An 18,089-nucleotide genomic window follows, 5' to 3' on the forward strand; every position below is an offset into this window, starting at 1 on the left:
CGGGGCGAGACAATATTGAGAAGTCACTCGTGGGAAGATCTTGTCTAAGCCAATGGTGATGGCGACGACAATGATGGTGGCGGCGATGGCCATGGTGGTGGCAACAATGATGGTGGTGTTGGCACAAGCGTGTGATTCACTTGAGATTGGCGTTGGTTTTTGATCCACCATGTGCTTGGTGGGTTTTTATAATGAACTTGTTGAATTTGATGCCTTTTGCTTAAATATGATTATGTCTTAGTTGTTTGTTAAACTGGATGAAGAAGCGTTTATGTTCATGGTTGAATTATGATATGGTGTTGAATTGGATGAAGAGTGTTTATGTTCAGAGTTGAATTATGATGTGGTGCATCAGAATGATTTAAGTCTTAAGTTAAAATGTGATGCATTTGTTTGGAATGGTGCAAATGTTCGAAAATTTTAGCAAAAGGATTAAGTTTTGAAGGAAGGGCTAGGTGCACAAAAATCTAATTCCTCAAAAAATAGGGGACGGGTTAGAAAATGGGGGATGAGTTAAAAATGCTCTTACTATTCTCTGTTCCATGTTTATACTAAATCATCAACACTTCCCCCGCAAAAAAAAACATCGACACTTATTATTAAACGGAGATCGAACATATACTAAATCAGCGACACTTAGTATGGAACAGAGGAAGTAGTATACAGCTTAATAATATTTACGGGAAAGTGAAAAATGACGTTCAAGAAAGCACATAGCCCAAAATCTGCAACACCCAATCACACATAATAACCCCACATGGCGAGGAGCGTGATATTTACAGTTTCGTTCCTGCCCGTGGTTCGGCATTGGAACAAAAGAAGAAATAGGATAGGAGTCGTGGTTTTTGGTCACTTCAAACGAAGAACTTACAGTATAGAGAGAAAACCTGCGTAAATAACAGAAGAGAAAAAAATACCATGGCACGGGCGTGTGGAACTACGACTTGGGGCCTGATCAACCGCTCACTCGCGTCCGCGACGAGGGCGGGATAAGCGGTATGTACAGGAGGAGGTACTGGGTAACTGGGAGCCATGGAGACTACTCAGGGCGAACACTGATCAGATTGGGGAGCGCTGTCACCCTGAGCTTCTTCATCTCATTCGCTGTCACTCTGCAGGAATCCAGCGTCAGCGACCGCAAGTTCTGCAGCGCCTTCAGGTGACGGAGACCAGCGTTGGACACCCGAGAGTTGGACACATTCAAGGAGATCAAAGCGGTCAAGCCTGTAAAAACCAGATCCGTCAGACATGAGCACGTACAAGCAGATACGTACCATGTTGACAGGGAGGACGAAATAGTACCAGAAATCAGCTCCAGGGTTTTGTCTGTCAGCTTAGCATTTTGCGAAAGGTTGAGGAGCGTCAGAGCTTTGAGGTCCTTGATATTCTTCACCCCAGCATCAGTGATTGACCCACTGCATACCTCAAGGGATTCGAGATTCTTAAAATCTGATATAGCATAAATCATGCCAGAGAGAAGAGGGTGAGGTCGCGCTCAAGTACAGAAAGTTACAAATAATTTCATATGATATTTCTGCTAAATGGTCTTAGAACTGGATGATGCAAATGCTTAAAAGCAAGATCCAAGAGAAGTAACTGGCTCTATGTTTCTGATATAACCTCAACTAGCTAGGTACAATAGAGTAGCAGAACGACAAGTGCTCATACAAGTGGCAGGGTTATTACTGAAAGTGAAATAAATCATTCATTTTGAATCAGCAATAATGTTGTATTTCATCAAGTCGATTGTCCAAATAAAGCTGGTATTTGTATCCTATGAAATTAATTGCTGTCTGGGTACAGTGGTTGCAACAAATGTAGGTTAGCATAAGCGTAACCAATACAACAATGCAATATGAAAATGATCGTGGAGGTGTGCTCTTACATCTCAAGAAGCTTGTCCCATGGTCAGTTACCCGAGCTCCGAAAAGGTCAAGATGAGTCAACCCAGTAAGACCTGTATTACCACCAGGGATCAAACTTCTATATATTACCACCAGTAATGACTAAACCAGGATTCACGACCAGATCAAGTGCAAAAAATCCTTCACAATGGCACTCTGAGTATTAAGTTGAATAATGAAACGGGACCCTACTTTCAGAGCTACAAAGGGGTTCGTCAAGGCGACCCATTTTCCCCCTTTCTATTCAATCTCGCGGTGGAAACCCTCTCTAAGATGGTTACCAATGCGCAGAGAGAAAAGTTGTTGACTGGCCTGGCGCCGGATCTAATCGAGGGAGGTGTAGCAATTCTGCAATATGCAGACGATACGGTAATTTGCTTTGAACATGATAAGGAGGCAGCCATTAACCTGAAACTACTGCTCTACTTATTTGAGCTTATGTCAGGCCTCAAGATTAATTTCATGAAAAGTGAGATCCTGTGTGTGGGGGGAGGTGACGAGATTATATCATTTTATGCGGATCTGTTCAATTGCAGTATCGGCCACTTCCCAATGAAGTACCTTGGGGTGCCGGTTAGCTTTTCGAACCTTCGTGCTCTAGACTGGGATTTTATGGATGAAAGATTCCTTAAATGCTGCGAGTCATGGATTGGCAATGCTGCATCCTCGGGGGGGCGTCTTATTCTTCTTAATTCATCCCTGACCAGTATTTTCTACTATTACATGTCTATGTTTCTGATTCCTAAAGGGGTGCTTGGCAAGCTGGATAAACACCGTAAGCGGTTTTTCTGACAAGAACATGAGGGGCGTAAACGATACCATCTGGTGAAATGGCCTAGAATATGTCGCTCGAAAGAAAAAGGGGGCCTGGGGGTTAAAGATCTTCATAAACAGAACGTTAGCTTGCTCACCAAATGGTGGTGGAAGCTAGAGACCCAGCAGGGGCTCTGGCAGGAGGTAATTCGGGCAAGATATTTCAAAAAAGACACGGTGACAACTGTTAAAAGCAGGTTTGGGGATTCCCCTATCTGGAAAGCCATCATGAAAGTTAAGGAGCATTATATGGCTGGCAGGAGAGTTGTGCTGAAATCTGGCAACCTTGCTAGGTTGTGGATGGATCCTTGTGGTGAGAATCAGCCGCTGTGTACTCAATTCCCTATTCTGTTCAATGTGTGCAATGATCAAGAGATCACTGTGGCTAAGTTTAGGGAGAATGTGGAGGTGGACTTCTTTAGGAGAAGACTAAACCCTGAGCTTCTTGCTCAATGGAGGAGAGTGCAGGCCTGGGTGAGGGCTCTGCCTCTCTCTAACGACCCTGACCAGGTCATCTGGGCCTTGGGGGGGAAGAAGCACTTCACCACTAAGTCGGTTTATGAACACTTGGAGAGGAACATCGCTGGGTGCAACTTTAGATGGATATGGAAAGCAAAAATCCCCTTAAAGATACAAATCTTCCTGTGGCAACTGTTTCAGGATTCGGTCCTGACCAGGGATGTCATGAGCAGGCGTGGGTGGCTGGGTAGGCTGATTTGTGCTTTTTGCAAGAAGAAAGAAACATCTAATCACCTCTTCTTTACCTGTCCAGTTGCTAGAGTTATGTGGAGGACAGTCGGGTGTGTTTTGGGCACTGATCGATGCCCTAATGATCTGTGGCAATACTTTTCCTGGTGCTACTGTTACCTTCCCGACAGGGATAGATTTTACACCTTTGGCCTGGCCGCTTTGTGCTGGGCTATGTGGAATTGTCGTAACAAAAAAATCTTTGAGCTCAAAGAGCTGAGATCTCCTTTTGATGTGGTATACTCTGCTTGTGGTTACATCTCTTATTGGGCAGGTTTGTTGACCACTGGAGACCGGGAGGCTATGGAGCGAGGGGCAAAGATGTTGAGGATGAGTGCTTCGAACATGATGAGAATCTGTGGTACACCAGGAGATGCGACGCAGGGTCGATGAAGCTGGGGCGGATTCTCCATCTTCGTGCTCAGCCGGCGCTCTCCCGGTGGCCTCTCTCTGGATACGTGGAGCGTCTGATGTGTCCTGAACTGGTTGGTTGTTGGCTAGGTTTATGCTCCTGCGCGAGCTTTTGGATGTGGCCTATCTGTCTAGGGCCGAAACTCCTTAGAGTCTCTCTGGTATCGTTTCAGGTGTCGCTGGGTTTTCGCCCCATAGCGAGCTGCTCGATGACGGGTGCTCACCGTGGGTCTCCCAGTGGTGCTTTGAACTCGCTTCCCCTTTCTATGTTTCCTGTTGGGCTTGTTGAACTGTTGTTATTTCCGTTATGATGAGTAATGGAAAGGGGTAATGCCCGGTTCAAAAAAAAAAGATCAAGTGCATGCTGCAAAATTATGCTATTCGTTGTATCACAAATCTTATCCGAGGTAACTACCATGCTCGCTAATATGAAATATCAAGCACAAAAAAAAGAACACATATGGCACACGAGGCCCATATGAGACAACAGAGAAAACCACAATAATCATGCATAGTGAAAAACAGAACTGCCCCAGCAACTGGCAACAAACAGTCTCGCATCACTATTGAGCATTAGTACTCCCTCTATTCCTAAATGTAGATTTCTTAGAAGTCAAACATTGTTTAGTTTGACCAAGTTTAGTGAGAAAAGTATCAACAAAAATAATACCACATAAATATATGCTTAAGGATGTATCTAATGATATTTACTTGATACTATAGATGTAGATCTTTGTCCTCTATAAATGTAGTGAAAGTAGGGGGCATTTGACTTTTGAAAATTCCTATGCGCACTACATTTAGGAATAGAGAGAGTACTATTTTAATTCAACAAGTTAACAAAGGATATGTGCCAACTGCATCATGTGATATATACCTATGAGTGCTGCTAAGCCAACATCAGTTATCAGGCGATTGTCAAGATTAACTGACTTCAGTGAATTCAACGTGGAAATCTTCTTCATGCCGGTGTCTGTGACCAATGTAAATGAGAGATTTATGCTGTGCAAATTCCGAAGATCTGCAAAATGGAACAGCTTTGTGATTAGGATGTCTCCAGTGCCTGTACAATAGCCAAACGGGAGGGAACAAACAACTGCAGATAACTTCTTATTCAACAAGTCCTGGTGACAACCAAGTATTATAATTTCCTTAAGTGAGGAAAGAATACACGACCATGTACGGTCAGTCTGTAACTAGAGCACATCTTGATAAGGTGTTTGAGATAATATCTATTCAAGAAGGGTGACGCAATGAGAATAGGTGAAGGTGTGCATTCTGAGTCTTAACTTCTCTCAACGAAAAATAACTAGTGCCGGAAACATTATATTATCAAGTGACCGACTTTTTCGTTCTTCTTCTAATACAAAACGGCACGTGCTTTGACGCGTGTTCGGAATAAAAGTAACCGCTGAATTGCATTGATACAATATGGCAGAAAGATGAATAAAAATGCACTAGAAAACGATGATAAGGTGCACATAAAACTAAAATTAGCATATCTGTAATTCTCCCTGCCTCTGCATCATTAGATGCACAGAGTCAATATTATCCATTAGTATGCTGGTTTTACTACACGAATGCTTGCCATATTCATTATATCTGAAATTCTGAATACAACTTTTATCCAATGTTTTACGATATGAATAGAATAGCAATTAACTGCTATAAGAAATGAAAACTGAAAAGATCAATATCGAAAGCAAAGACAAACCAGAAAGATGCCGGAGCCCGTTGCTTCCAATTGCAGTGTCAGAAAGCTCCAAGCTTGTCAATAACACAAGGCCTACATTAACACAGGGACAGAATCTCGTAAGCATAAAAGAGAACAATATTACCAATGATTACAATCAAGTGATACTCTAAAACAGCCACAGCTACAAGCCAACAAACAGTTTAGCTAAATAAAGTGCAGTCAACAGCATATGACTGATGCTAGTTCTGCACTAATATTAAGGCAATCACAAGGAATAAACAAATTACTAAATTAACTTACTAAATACAACCCAATTTTGAGATCAAACACCTACTGAAGACCACGAACAAAAATAAATAATAGAACGGTACTTCGTAAATGCTAAACCTCCAGTTTGCTCATAAATGCTAAGCCTCAAGACTGGTAAGAAAATAACCCACCCTTCAGATGTAATAGACCTTCATCTCCGATCTTGCATGAATCCAGGTTCAAGGACTCCAAATTGATTAATCCTAGAAGAAAAAAAATGCACAGCTAGGTTTATATACCGCATAAAAGCTGTGCAACTCAAGAATGATTGTCTGGCTTTGATGTATTTCTTCAGGCACCAAAACTAGAAGAAGTGCGGTCATCAGTCTACAGCGACTACCATGATGGCCAATGTACAAGGGAATCCGATGTGTTGCTTTTTATCTTGTCTTTGCAGTTTGTGATGCACATTTAATTTAGAGACATATATGAAGTACAATAGTATATTGCGCTTATTAATGGACAAATATCTCCAACATTTCAGCTTCAAACCAATCACCAACAACTTGTCAATTTCATGTTTTATAAACAATATCAAGTGTTTCCAGGCATGTTCATCATTAATTCATTATAAGATAACCATTAATGGCACCAAGCCCATTTCTCCTTCCAAACACACGTACTTGAGCCGTTGCAAGAAAGAAGCACGATTGGATATCTAATAAGGTGATATCAGGGTGCAAAATCAAGCTAGAAGTGTTGCACTGTTGCGTAGATAAACCAGCAGATGTGACTCCAATACTTACACATTCTATATGAGAACATAAAAAACTGAAGAATATGAGGAATATTAAACAACATAGTCATACCTTTCAGATGCACCAAACATGCATCTGTAATATGGTTAAAGCCCAAATTTAAGACCTTCAATTTTTTAAGATCTGCAAAGCAGCAGCATTTTAATTTGCAGAGTGCTATTTAGTTATCATGACAATACATTTCAAGTGCTAACTAAGCGAGGTGTATTCAGAATTCTCGATTTAACAGTTATGGTAGACATTCAACAAAGCAGAGGAGAGGAGAACCTGAGTCCTCTTTGTGTAGCACACAAATGGCAGATTCAAAGGACGTTTAACAATGAATGTGTATGTTGGAACTTACATGTCTGAAAACTCACACGGGCTCACATGCACTGTGAAATTTTCAAGGAGGACCTAAACTATTTATGCATCCAAAACCAGAAGCATTTCCAAAAGAGGCTACATGATAATTTTTTGAAACTGCCAGACCAAACAAAAGTTTCACAACCGTTTTCGTTAACACATATGCTTGCTTATTGTGAAACTGCATTTCTACATCATAGTAGTAAGAACACAGCATTTACCTTCAAAGCTTTCACAGCCTTCATCATATATGCCACACCGATTCAAATTCAACAACATCAGTGAAGCCAATCCTACAGAAGCAAATGATGCATAAGGTTATATTTTTACACTTTAATGTCTTTAAGATGAAAATGTAATTGCTTTGCATAATTTGTAGCAATTCTGGTTACATCTTACAGCTAAAAACAATACTAGTACTAATTTTTCCCGATAAAGGGAGATTTAATTGACTCTTAACAACATATCAAGCTATACATCCATAAAGAGTTTACCAGCATCTGCATAACAAAATATACACAGCCCTTACAAGACAACTGTAAAACACAAGAACATGAATCATATATGACTCGCATAAATCAGTGACCAATGCAAGACAAGTGCCGAAGTTCATAAACCACTGGAAACTGGCTGGTCTATCCGAACAAGTAACACACTTGTTTTCCACAATAGGGCTGGCTAAGGCTGTTAAGGACGCTGACCCCAATCTCCATTTTAGGTGGAATAAAGATATTGTTATCTGTTCCACTTGACTTAAACATCCGAATTTCTAAATAATAAATATATTTTTGCAAAAACAAAAACATTTTTTCTTAAACCACCCACACTGGAACAACCCAGGTAGCTAAATACCAGACAAAGTGATTTAACTCTGCACTATCAGGAGACCTTACGTATAATGAACAGAACATATGAGATACGGTTAGGAGCTGTTTGGAAGAACATTATTTCTTGGTAAGTTAAGGTGGTTAATCAAAATTTGAAGTCCAAAAAGGCTTGCAAGGAGGAACAGAATTATGTTCGCCACCCCTACAGCTATAGATGGAACAAATCATCCTTCAATCAGCAGAATCAGACTAATCTTTTCAATTTTTATTGAGTCTATTACTAAGTTTTCAAGTAAACTGAACTTACCAGTGACCTTCAACGAGGGAGAAAAAAAGGATTGTGCAATATCAAACTGTTAAACTTCTCATGAATAAGCTGTTGTGCGGTTACTTGCTGTAATAAGCAGCCTCGTAAAGCATGTTTTACGTGAGTGTAAAATAGTATGTGTTAAACCACGTCAATATCTACATGACCGGTGCATATCTACATGGCTAGCGCATCGTAGGAGTTGGTTAGGTAGTTAGAGTATAATGTTTATCTCATGTACTTCTTATCTCTACCTCCTTTCTTTATCTCCAAGTATGTAATCTCAACCGTATGTATGCGCTGTTATGGGAGGTGCGCCCCATCTATATAACACGTAACCGTCGGCCTGAGAGGGCAAGACGTTCCGCTAGTTCGCACATGGTAATCAGAGCCCCATCTCTTCCCATCTACTGAGATCCCATCTACCGAGCCTAGCCATGTCTTCCTCCTCCTCCTCCGGTGCTTCCCAGACCACCCTTAATGGACAGGTCACCGAGAAGCTTACACGCACGAACTACGTGCTCTGGCGCACGCAGGTCACCCCTCATCTGCGCGCCGGCGTCTTCGGCTACGTCGACGGCACCACACCGGAGCCGGCCAGGCTTCATGTCACCAAGGATAAGGATGGCAAAGAAAGCACTGCGCCCAACCCTCTCCACCCCATCTGGGTTCGGGAGGATCAACAGGTGTTGGGCTACTTGCTCAGCACCCTCTCCAAGGAGGTTCTCATCGCGGTGACCACGGTCACCACGGCGCACGCGCTCTGGACAGCGGTGGCAGGTATGTTTTCCTCGCAGTCCATGAGCCGCATGAATAATATCAGGATGGCGCTCATCAACGCGCAGAAGGGCAACCAGTCGGTTGCCGCATACTTCGCCTCCCTCCGTGGTCTCGCCGACGAGCTTGCCGCGGCCGGGAAGGCCATCCAGGACGACGAACTCATCTCCTACATCATCCACGGCCTCGACGTCGACTACCAGCCCCTCGTCTCCGCCCTCGACGCACGCGTCACACCGGTCTCCCTCGACGAGCTCTACGCCATGCTCAGCAACTTCGACCAGCGCATGGCCCAGTTCAATCACTCAGGCAGCGGCGGCTTCCGTTCCTCTGCCAACGCTGCGGTGCGTGGCCGTGGTGGCGGATCACGTGGTCGCGGCTCCTCTCGCGCCAAAGGACGCCCTGGAGGTCACGGTGGTGGTGGAAACAGCGGCAGCGGCAACAGCCGCTCTGGTGCATCCCGCGGTCGTCGTGGCGGCGGTCCACCTCGGGCCCGACCAGAGCTGCCTCGCTGCCAAATTTGCGGTAAGCCAGGGCACACCGCGAAGGACTGCTGGTATCGTTATGATGAAGACGACGAGGACTCCCAAGATGAAGAAAAAGTGGCTGCCGCGGCCGATGGATCCTACGGCATCGACACAAATTGGTACATTGATAGCGAAGCCACCAACCACATCACCAATGAGCTTGAGAAGGTCACGATGAAGGAAAAATATCGTGGCAAAGATCACATCCACACGGCAAGTGGAGAAGGTATGCAGATTTGTCACATTGGTCATTCTATTTTTCGTACCCCTCACCATCCAATTCATCTCAAGAAAATTTTGCATGTTCCTAGTGCCGCTAAAAGTCTCCTCTCGGTTCACAGAATTGCCCTTGATAATCATGTTTTCCTCGAATTTCATCCTTATTTCTTTTTGATCAAGGACCAGGCCACGAAGAAGGTTCTCTATCGAGGTAGATGTGTTCGAGGGCTTTACCCGTTGCTTCCGGAGCTTAGGAGACTCAATAAACAAGCCAATGGTGTTGTCAAAGTTTCGTCAACACGGTGGCACGATCGATTAGGGCATGCTGCTTTTTCTTTAGTTGAAAGATTGCTTAGGAAAAATAAACTCCCATTTGTTGGTGAGCGAAATGTCGAAACTATTTGTGATTCCTGCCAATGTGCTAAAAGTCATCAATTACCTTATCCAGTATCTACTAGTGTCTCTACCAAACCACTTCAATTGATTTTTTCTGATGTGTGGGGTCCTGCTCCCACTTCTGTTGGTAGACATGAGTATTATGTAAGCTTCATAGATGACTATAGCAAGTTTGTGTGGATTTATCTTCTCAAAAAGAGATCCGAAGTCTTTCAAGTTTTTCAAAATTTTCAAGCCTTGGTTGAACGAAAATTGGATAGCAAAATTATTGCAGTCCAATCGGACTGGAGGGGGGGGGGAGTATGAAAAACTCAACTCCTTCTTCCAAACACTTGGCATATCACACCATGTATCATGCCCTCATGCCCATCAACAGAATGGCTCTGCTGAAAGGAAGCACAGACACATAGTTGAGGTTGGGCTACCTCTCCTGGCAGGAGCCTCCATGCCTCTCAAATTTTGGGATGAGGCCTTTCTTACTGCTGTTCACATTATCAATATGCTCCCTAGTCGAGTCATCAACAACGAAACTCCAGTAGAAAGACTCCTTCATGTCAAACCTGACTATAAATCTCTTCGTGTTTTTGGGTGTGCTTGTTGGCCCAATCTTCGCCCATATAACAAAAGAAAACTCATGCTTCGTTCCAAACAATGTGTCTTTCTAGGGTATAGCCCTCAACACAAAGGTGTCAAGTGTTTAGATATATCCACTGGCCGTGTCTATGTATCTCGTGATGTCGTTTTTGACGAAACAAAATTCCCCTTCGCCACCCTACACCCAAACGCCGGTGCTCGCCTCCGAGAAGAAATTCTCCTCCTACCTACTCATCTTGGTCAAGGGGGTCCGAATTATGATGATCAACTGTTGACTAATCCTGCTACTAATGGTGTGCATGAGTTTTCTGATGATGTTCCAGGAAATAACAGTGAAAACAATGGAGAAATCAGTGAAAACAATGCGCCGGCAAACCAATATCACATGTGTCCGCTTCCAGGTGGCAAATCCTCCTCGGGATCAGTTCTGCAGCGGCAGTTCAGTCGATCCTCCTCGGGATCGGTGCCGGCAGAGGCGTCAGATGCGCAGGAGACAGCGCCAGCCAGCCGGGCGTCTGACTCCAGCTCAGCGAGCGCCGCGCGTCACGCTCCAACTGGCGGCGGCTCGAGCGCCTCCCCGCACCAATCTCCTTCCGCCACGCGGCAGCCCATGGTTCGCCAGGACGGCGCGCGCTTCCGTGACCAGCCGGTCAAGTACAAGCGGCGCGACCAGATTCGGCGGCCTGATACGGGGTCGGGGCCCGCCGCGGGTCCAGGCCCGGAATCCTGTGCGCCCACGCGTGTGCGGCAGCCTGGCGTTCGCCCCGAGGCTGATACGCAATCATTTGGCAATGATGAGGCCCCGGGATCTTCTGCGCCTCTGGAAGATGCTACACCTGATCAGCCTGCCACAGAGGATCCAGCGGGGGCAGGTCCTGCTACAGGAGCTTCTGCTTCGGGATTTTCTGTGGCAGAGGATTCCGATGCTGCACCATCACGACGTACACGGCTACAGCATGGGGTAATACAGCCTGTTAATTATAAACACATAACCAAATACGGTATGGTTTGTTCTACAGGTGAACCCCAGACACTTCAGGAAGCACTTGGTGATGAAAGGTGGAAAAATGCTATGAATGAAGAATACATGGCACTCAAGAAAAATAAAACTTGGCATTTGGTTCCCCCACAGCAAGGTAAAAATTTAATTGATTGCAAGTGGGTATTCAGAATAAAGAGGAAATCTGATGGAACTATTGATTGCTACAAAGCTAGGCTCGTTGCAAAGGGTTTCAAACAACGGTATGGCATAGATTACGAGGACACGTTTAGTCCAGTTGTTAAAGCTGCCACTATCCGTCTTGTTTTGTCTATTGCCGTTTCCAGGGGATGGAGTCTCAGGCAACTTGATGTTCAGAATGCATTTCTTCATGGTGTTCTGGAAGAGGAGGTATATATGAAACAACCTCCTGGGTTTGTAAGTAAAAGTGCACCCTCTCATGTCTGCAAGTTGGACAAAGCACTTTATGGTTTGAAGCAAGCACCAAGAGCATGGTACTCTCGTCTCTGTCACAAAATGCAAACACTTGGTTTTGTCCCTTCAAAGTCTGACACCTCTCTGTTCATCTACAACAAGTCCAATACATGCATATTTGTCTTAATATATGTTGATGATATTATTGTGACAAGCTCATCTGATAAAGCCATCACAGGATTGTTAAAAGATTTGAGTGCAGATTTTGCCTTGAAGGATCTTGGAGATTTGCATTATTTTCTTGGGATTGAAGTAAAGAGGCACAAGGATGGACTTCATCTCTCTCAAGAGAAATATGCAGTTGACTTGGTAAGAAAAGCTGGTCTACAGGGTTGTAAACCTACACCTACTCCATTATCCAGCTCAGAAAAATTATCTCTCACACAAGGGACTCTCTTGACTCAAGAGGATAGCACCAAATACAGAAGCTTGGTAGGAGCTCTTCAATATCTTACTCTTATCAGGCCTGATATTTCTTTTGTTGTCAACAAAGTATGTCAGTTCCTTCATGCACCTACAACTATTCATTTCACTGCTGCCAAACGCATAGTCAGATATGTCAAAAATACATTAAGCATGGGTCTCAATTTTAGCAAGTCATCTTCTACACTTGTCAGTGCCTTCTCTGATTCTGATTGGGCAGGCTGCCTTGATGATAGACGCTCTACTGCTGGTTTTGCTATTTTCTTTGGACCAACTTAATTTCATGGTGTGCTCGTAAGCAAGCTACAGTCTCCAGATCTAGTACAGAGGCAGAATATAAGGCATTGGCTAATGCCACAGCTGAAATCATATGGGTTCAATCCATGCTCAAGGAACTTGGTATAAAGAGTAAACAAGCTCCATGTTTGTGGTGTGATAACCTTGGTGCCACCTATCTTTCAGCCAACCCAGTGTTTCATGCTAGGACCAAACACATTGAGATAGATTTTCATTTTGTCAGAGAGAGGGTGGCTCATAAGCAACTTGATATTCGTTTTGTGCACTCCAGTGATCAAATTGCAGATGGATTCACAAAGGCATTGCCGGTCAAGAGTTTTGAAAACTTCAAGTATAATCTCAACCTAATGGAGTTGTGATTAAGGGAGGGTGTTAAACCACGTCAATATCTACATGACCGGTGCATATCTACATGGCTAGCGCATCGTAGGAGTTGGTTAGGTAGTTAGAGTATAATGTTTATCTCATGTACTTCTTATCTCTACCTCCTTTCTTTATCTCCAAGTATGTAATCTCAACCGTATGTATGCGCTGTTATGGGAGGTGCGCCTCATCTATATAACACGTAACCATCGGCCTGAGAGGGCAAGACGTTCCGCTAGTTCGCACAGTATGAAATGCCAAAAAATATAAGAAATATTTTACTAGTTAACAAACTAAATGACGACAAATCTAAGCAATTGAAGCATGCAAGCCTAGTGGATCAAGGTACAAGCCATTATTAGGAAAGTTGTGGAAAGCTGCAGGACCTGAGATAGCTTCCAAGCAAGCAGCGGTCACTGGACAGCTCTCCAAGTTTAGATGTGTTAACTTGGACAAGCCTACAAAAAACAGATAAAATGTAGACGTATAAGCTTTGGATCAGATCAACGTCAAGCAGTTAAATACAGATCATGCATTGACCCATAGAACAACAAACAATGATCCTTAGATCATTCCAACATGCACTAAGTTCTAAATAGGAAAGTGGCAGGTTATAGCCATGTTTACCTGTAAGATAAGAAATACCCAGGTCTGTAATTCTACAAGAAGACAATTGCAGTTCCTTCAAATTTGTGAGATCTACAACAGAGAAGTGTTTGTCAAATTTTCAGGGATGGGATATGTGGTATAGATTCATTAAAAACTTCCTTCCTATTCAGAGACGGCATATGATATACCAAAGCAGAGAATATCAAAGGAAATAAATAGATTGTTCTGTTACCTGATAAATACTTGATATCTGAATCTGTAATGTAGTTACAATATCTCATATTAAGTGACTCCAGCTTTCTCAGGCCTGAAAACAGGAATTGCTTCTCAAATACCAATATCAACAACTCAAAAGGTTGTCAAAGTTAAGACAGGGCAAGAATAGTGTGGTGTCAAATGCCATCATGACATTCCAAAACAAAAGGGTCGCATTTAAAATTTTAGGTACCTAAGCAGTAAGTAAATTAATGTGATGTTCAGAAGGGTGATACCTTTCATATGAACAAGGCCACCATGAATCTTCAGGCATCGCTCAAGGTCAAGATTTACCAAATTAACTAAATTTGCAAACACACTCATTCCTTCAGCAGTAACACCGTCACTTCTCTTGAAACTTAAAGATGTCAAGTTTGAGAAACCTGCAAATCCAATATATAGCAAAATAAATAAAAACTTAACTGGCGGAAAGTTAGAATACCATTCCCCATTTGAAGTGAAAGCTTGGGCTTGCATAAGTCCATAAGCCAGGGAAGGGTTGGGCTTATCAACATTAAGGGAGTTTAACTTCATCTAACTACCAATTCCAAACCTAATCGGATGTAATTGATTAGGCTTGCAGCGTTTGTAACAGCTACAAGCACATACTCAAACCCATCTAATACTAAGACATTTAGATAGGAGTAACTCAGTAAGTAGTGTGTCACTGACCTGACAAAACTCCAAGGCCATGTTCTGAGACATGTTCACAGTAATTACATGACAAGCTTTGCATGTTTGAGCAATCACTAAGAAAATTTAAGCCACGATCAGTAACATCAGAGCAAGAAATGTCAACGGACAATAATGACTGCCTTTGTGAAGCCACTACTTCCATCCAGGCATCCTTAACTCCAGGATACTCCCCCAAATAAATGTCCTGATAGTGAAATACAAGAAGCAGTTAACCCGTGAAAACAAAACTCTGTCTCAAAATATAGTATTCGTAATATTTCGTAAGTAAAATTATAAGATTTGAGAAGTTGCCTTGTCATTTATAAATATCAGGTTTCAGTGTCAGATGATCCCAATACAAGGTGGCTATTGATTATATCCGAAGCAGGGAAGAGCAGTGGCGGATCTAGGGGTGGGGCCATGGCCCCATGGCCCCCTCAAACAATTTAGAAATTCTATTTTACTAGTGTAATATTTGTCCATCATATTAATTTTGGTGTAGTGTAGTGTATGTTTTTTCGAGCCATTGAAATATTGTTCATGGTTACCCCCACATTGCCAAATCCTAGATCCGCCATTGGGGAAGAGCACATAAAGTAATCAATAACTTTAATTTTACATAGAAGTATTAAGTTTGATGTTACTACTTTCTTGATCAAGACCACCGGCATATTGTTCAGTGTCTTATGAGACTAAATTGAGCATCACACTTGTAAGCATAGGCAACGGAAACCTTACATGCAGCGCACAATCCCGAAAGGTTTCAAGCGATTCATCCGTAAGACAGTTTGAGTCCACCAATTCATCGAAAATCTGCTGGCTGAGATCAGTCGGCAGCATAGAGAAAGTAGAATACTTACTGATATCCTGCATATGAATTTGACGTCATCAAACAGAAATGCGGCATTTCTCAGGAAAGCAAAACACATACGTCCACAAAACTACCTTGCAGACTTTGGCCACACAGAGCTCCATGAGTGTCGGGCACCGGCCAGGGCCCTTCCCTGGTCCCTTGCGGGAGACATCGGAGCTGCTGTGGGGCAGCGTGAGCAGCAGCCATTTCAAGCTGCTGGTCTTGGAGAACCTCGTCGGTGTCTGGAGAGAGTCGTCGTCCTCCTCCACCAATTGGCTTCGCTTCCTTGAACAGACGCCACCCATGATCGGTGCGTACTGGAACTATCACTCCCCTGTCCCTGTGGACTTGAAGGGATCTATCTATGAGCCTGCACAATCTTGGTTCTCAATGAATGACGGCTGCATCTCGGCAACCATTTGCGGCGTATGCCCCTACTTAATTAGTCAGCTTCCACTCCATTCTGCGACATGAAAGAAATCATACAGTTTTAGGAGCAGAACACAACTTTACCATTACAGTTTATTTTTTAAAATATTAATCATTCATGATGCACCCAGCCACCCACTACATCATAAGATGGCCAAAAACCCAATCCTGAATAAAATGGATCTACCGAAACTGAAGATAGCATTAAAACAAAAGGAGCGAGCAACAGAGCCCCAGCTCTCCAGCAGGCCAGCTAAAGTAACAAAAAAAAAACAAATAAATTAACAGCACAACCGCACTCCAATCCAAGCTCAGATGAACCAAGAGCCGATCAAAGCGACCTCAAAAAGCTCACCGATCAATCCATACGTATCGGATTAACAGCCGGTAGCAGTGGTAGATTACCCCAGCAAAAGCGGATAAAGAAGGTAAGCCAAGGCTTTGGGGAAAAGGAACAGTGGCCCAACAAACCCCGCAGCGCCCAGAGAGTCCCCACAAAGTAGCATGGAAACAAACAACGCCATAGTCGGACGCCGAATTCTCACCTACCCCACCGCCGCGGAGCCGCCACGGAAGCCACCAGCAGCTAAACCCAAACGCCCGGCGCCTAGGGGTCGGCTCCACGGTTTTAATCCCTCCGCTTCGACGCGAGGTTAACGAACGCGACGAGCTCTCGCCGGATGGGGCAGCGCGGTGGAAAAGAAAGGAAGGAAAGAAATGGAAGCGGGGGAAACTGTTATTGTAGCAAGAACCGGAGCTGCGGCCGAGCTCCACGTGTCCTATGGGGCCCACGAAGCTCGGCGTCCCTGGCTTGTGGGCCGGGGTGTCGGTCTGGACTCTCGGGGCTGTCTCGGGGCTGCCCGTTTGGGGATCTGCCTTGCCTGCTCCATCTCCATGCTCCCATTCGTACTCTCACTTTATCCTACGGCTATTTTTTTTTCTTTTTTTAATCTAATCATCCCCTAATTTTAAAAGGATGGGGTCGGGCGTTATTTTGTTCCAATCAAATCAAGCCACGTATGCGGAAGCACGGATGGGCACACGTGGAGGGAGCAGGCAAGTCTCGTCCCTAGTTTGGAGGATGGGATAAGGCGAAGAGGGGTGAAGCAAGGGGCCGGCCACACGCTACCGGCCGATTGTGCGGCCGGATATGTCCGTATTGGCCCCCCTTCTTTAGCGTACACACCGTCTACAATGTACAGTTTTATTATTGTTTGTGGTGTCGTTGCTTCATTTTTGATTCCTTCCAAGAATTATATACAGTACTTTCTCTGTAAAATAATATAAAAGCGTTTAGATTACAACTTTAGTGATGTAAACGCTCTTATATTAATTTATAATAGGAGTATATAATAAGCATAAAAATGAATAGAGGTTGCGGACTCGGAGACTTGATACGGATGGTGGCATTTTTCTATATTTATTTTAGGTTTTTAAATGTTTTTATTTTAGCAGTATGACATGCCCCTCAACTATGAGGAGTTTGTGGCGACTTCATTAATCTCAAGATTTGTCGGTTCGATCTTTTGAAGGAGTCTTGTGATGAAAATAGGTTAATTTGTCCTCGTCTCCAACTTGCACAGTCTGATGATTGTCCTGGTCTTAACTTGCACATTACTAGAGCCAGGGAGTCATTGACGAACATTGCCAGGTGATGCCAATGTTGATGATCTCAAGGCCTGGAGAAGAATGTGAAGACGAGATAAATAGACCCAACCCATGTTAATGTTGAAAACATCATTGTGGATCATATTGACGAAGCTACCCGCACCAATGCGAGACGAAGGCATCATTTGGATAAATGAACCCTCACGCATCTGTAACAATACCGGAACTAGCACCAGCATCATGTGTCTGCCAAACGACAAGTTGTGATAGGCAGAGACCTTTTTTTTTGCCACATCATGTTAAATTTGTGTATCCATTTGTTACAGTTCGGAAATTTATGAACAAAGGATAACATGTGAGTAAGGAGGTTTAGTACTACACAACCCATTACGCTCCCCGTTCTAAAATAGTTGTCGTGGTTTTAGTTTAAATTCAAATATTCAAATTTAAACTAAAATCACGACACATATTTT

The 18,089-nt window shown here is 43.5% G+C and overlaps 1 protein-coding gene across 4 annotated transcripts; it reads right to left on the bottom strand.

Annotated features, from left to right (window-relative positions):
• Nucleotides 1-656: 656 nt before the first annotated feature.
• On the bottom strand, nucleotides 657-16,713 carry LOC119322813 (F-box/LRR-repeat protein 14-like). 4 transcript variants are annotated; one of them, XM_037596348.1, is made up of 16 exons: nucleotides 16,558-16,713; nucleotides 15,672-16,042; nucleotides 15,465-15,593; nucleotides 14,724-14,931; nucleotides 14,288-14,434; nucleotides 14,029-14,103; nucleotides 13,815-13,886; nucleotides 13,574-13,645; nucleotides 7,205-7,276; nucleotides 6,690-6,761; nucleotides 6,012-6,083; nucleotides 5,590-5,661; nucleotides 4,753-4,896; nucleotides 1,886-1,957; nucleotides 1,303-1,449; nucleotides 657-1,224 (listed from the first exon to the last, which is right to left on the bottom strand). In XM_037596348.1, exons 2-16 carry the CDS (start codon nucleotides 15,882-15,884, stop codon nucleotides 1,040-1,042), a joined length of 1,752 nt encoding a protein of 583 aa, XP_037452245.1. In that variant the 5' UTR covers nucleotides 15,885-16,042; nucleotides 16,558-16,713; the 3' UTR covers nucleotides 657-1,039. The 4 variants fall into 4 exon arrangements, with proteins under 4 accessions (XP_037452245.1, XP_037452243.1, XP_037452244.1 ...); XM_037596346.1 differs by having other exon boundaries at nucleotides 16,554-16,713; XM_037596347.1 differs by lacking the exon at nucleotides 16,558-16,713 and adding an exon at nucleotides 16,364-16,486.
• Between the last annotated feature and the right edge of the window lie 1,376 nt (nucleotides 16,714-18,089).

The sequence above is a fragment of the Triticum dicoccoides genome, chromosome 6B (assembly GCF_002162155.2).
Source record: "Triticum dicoccoides isolate Atlit2015 ecotype Zavitan chromosome 6B, WEW_v2.0, whole genome shotgun sequence".
Taxonomy (NCBI): Eukaryota; Viridiplantae; Streptophyta; class Magnoliopsida; order Poales; family Poaceae; genus Triticum; species Triticum dicoccoides.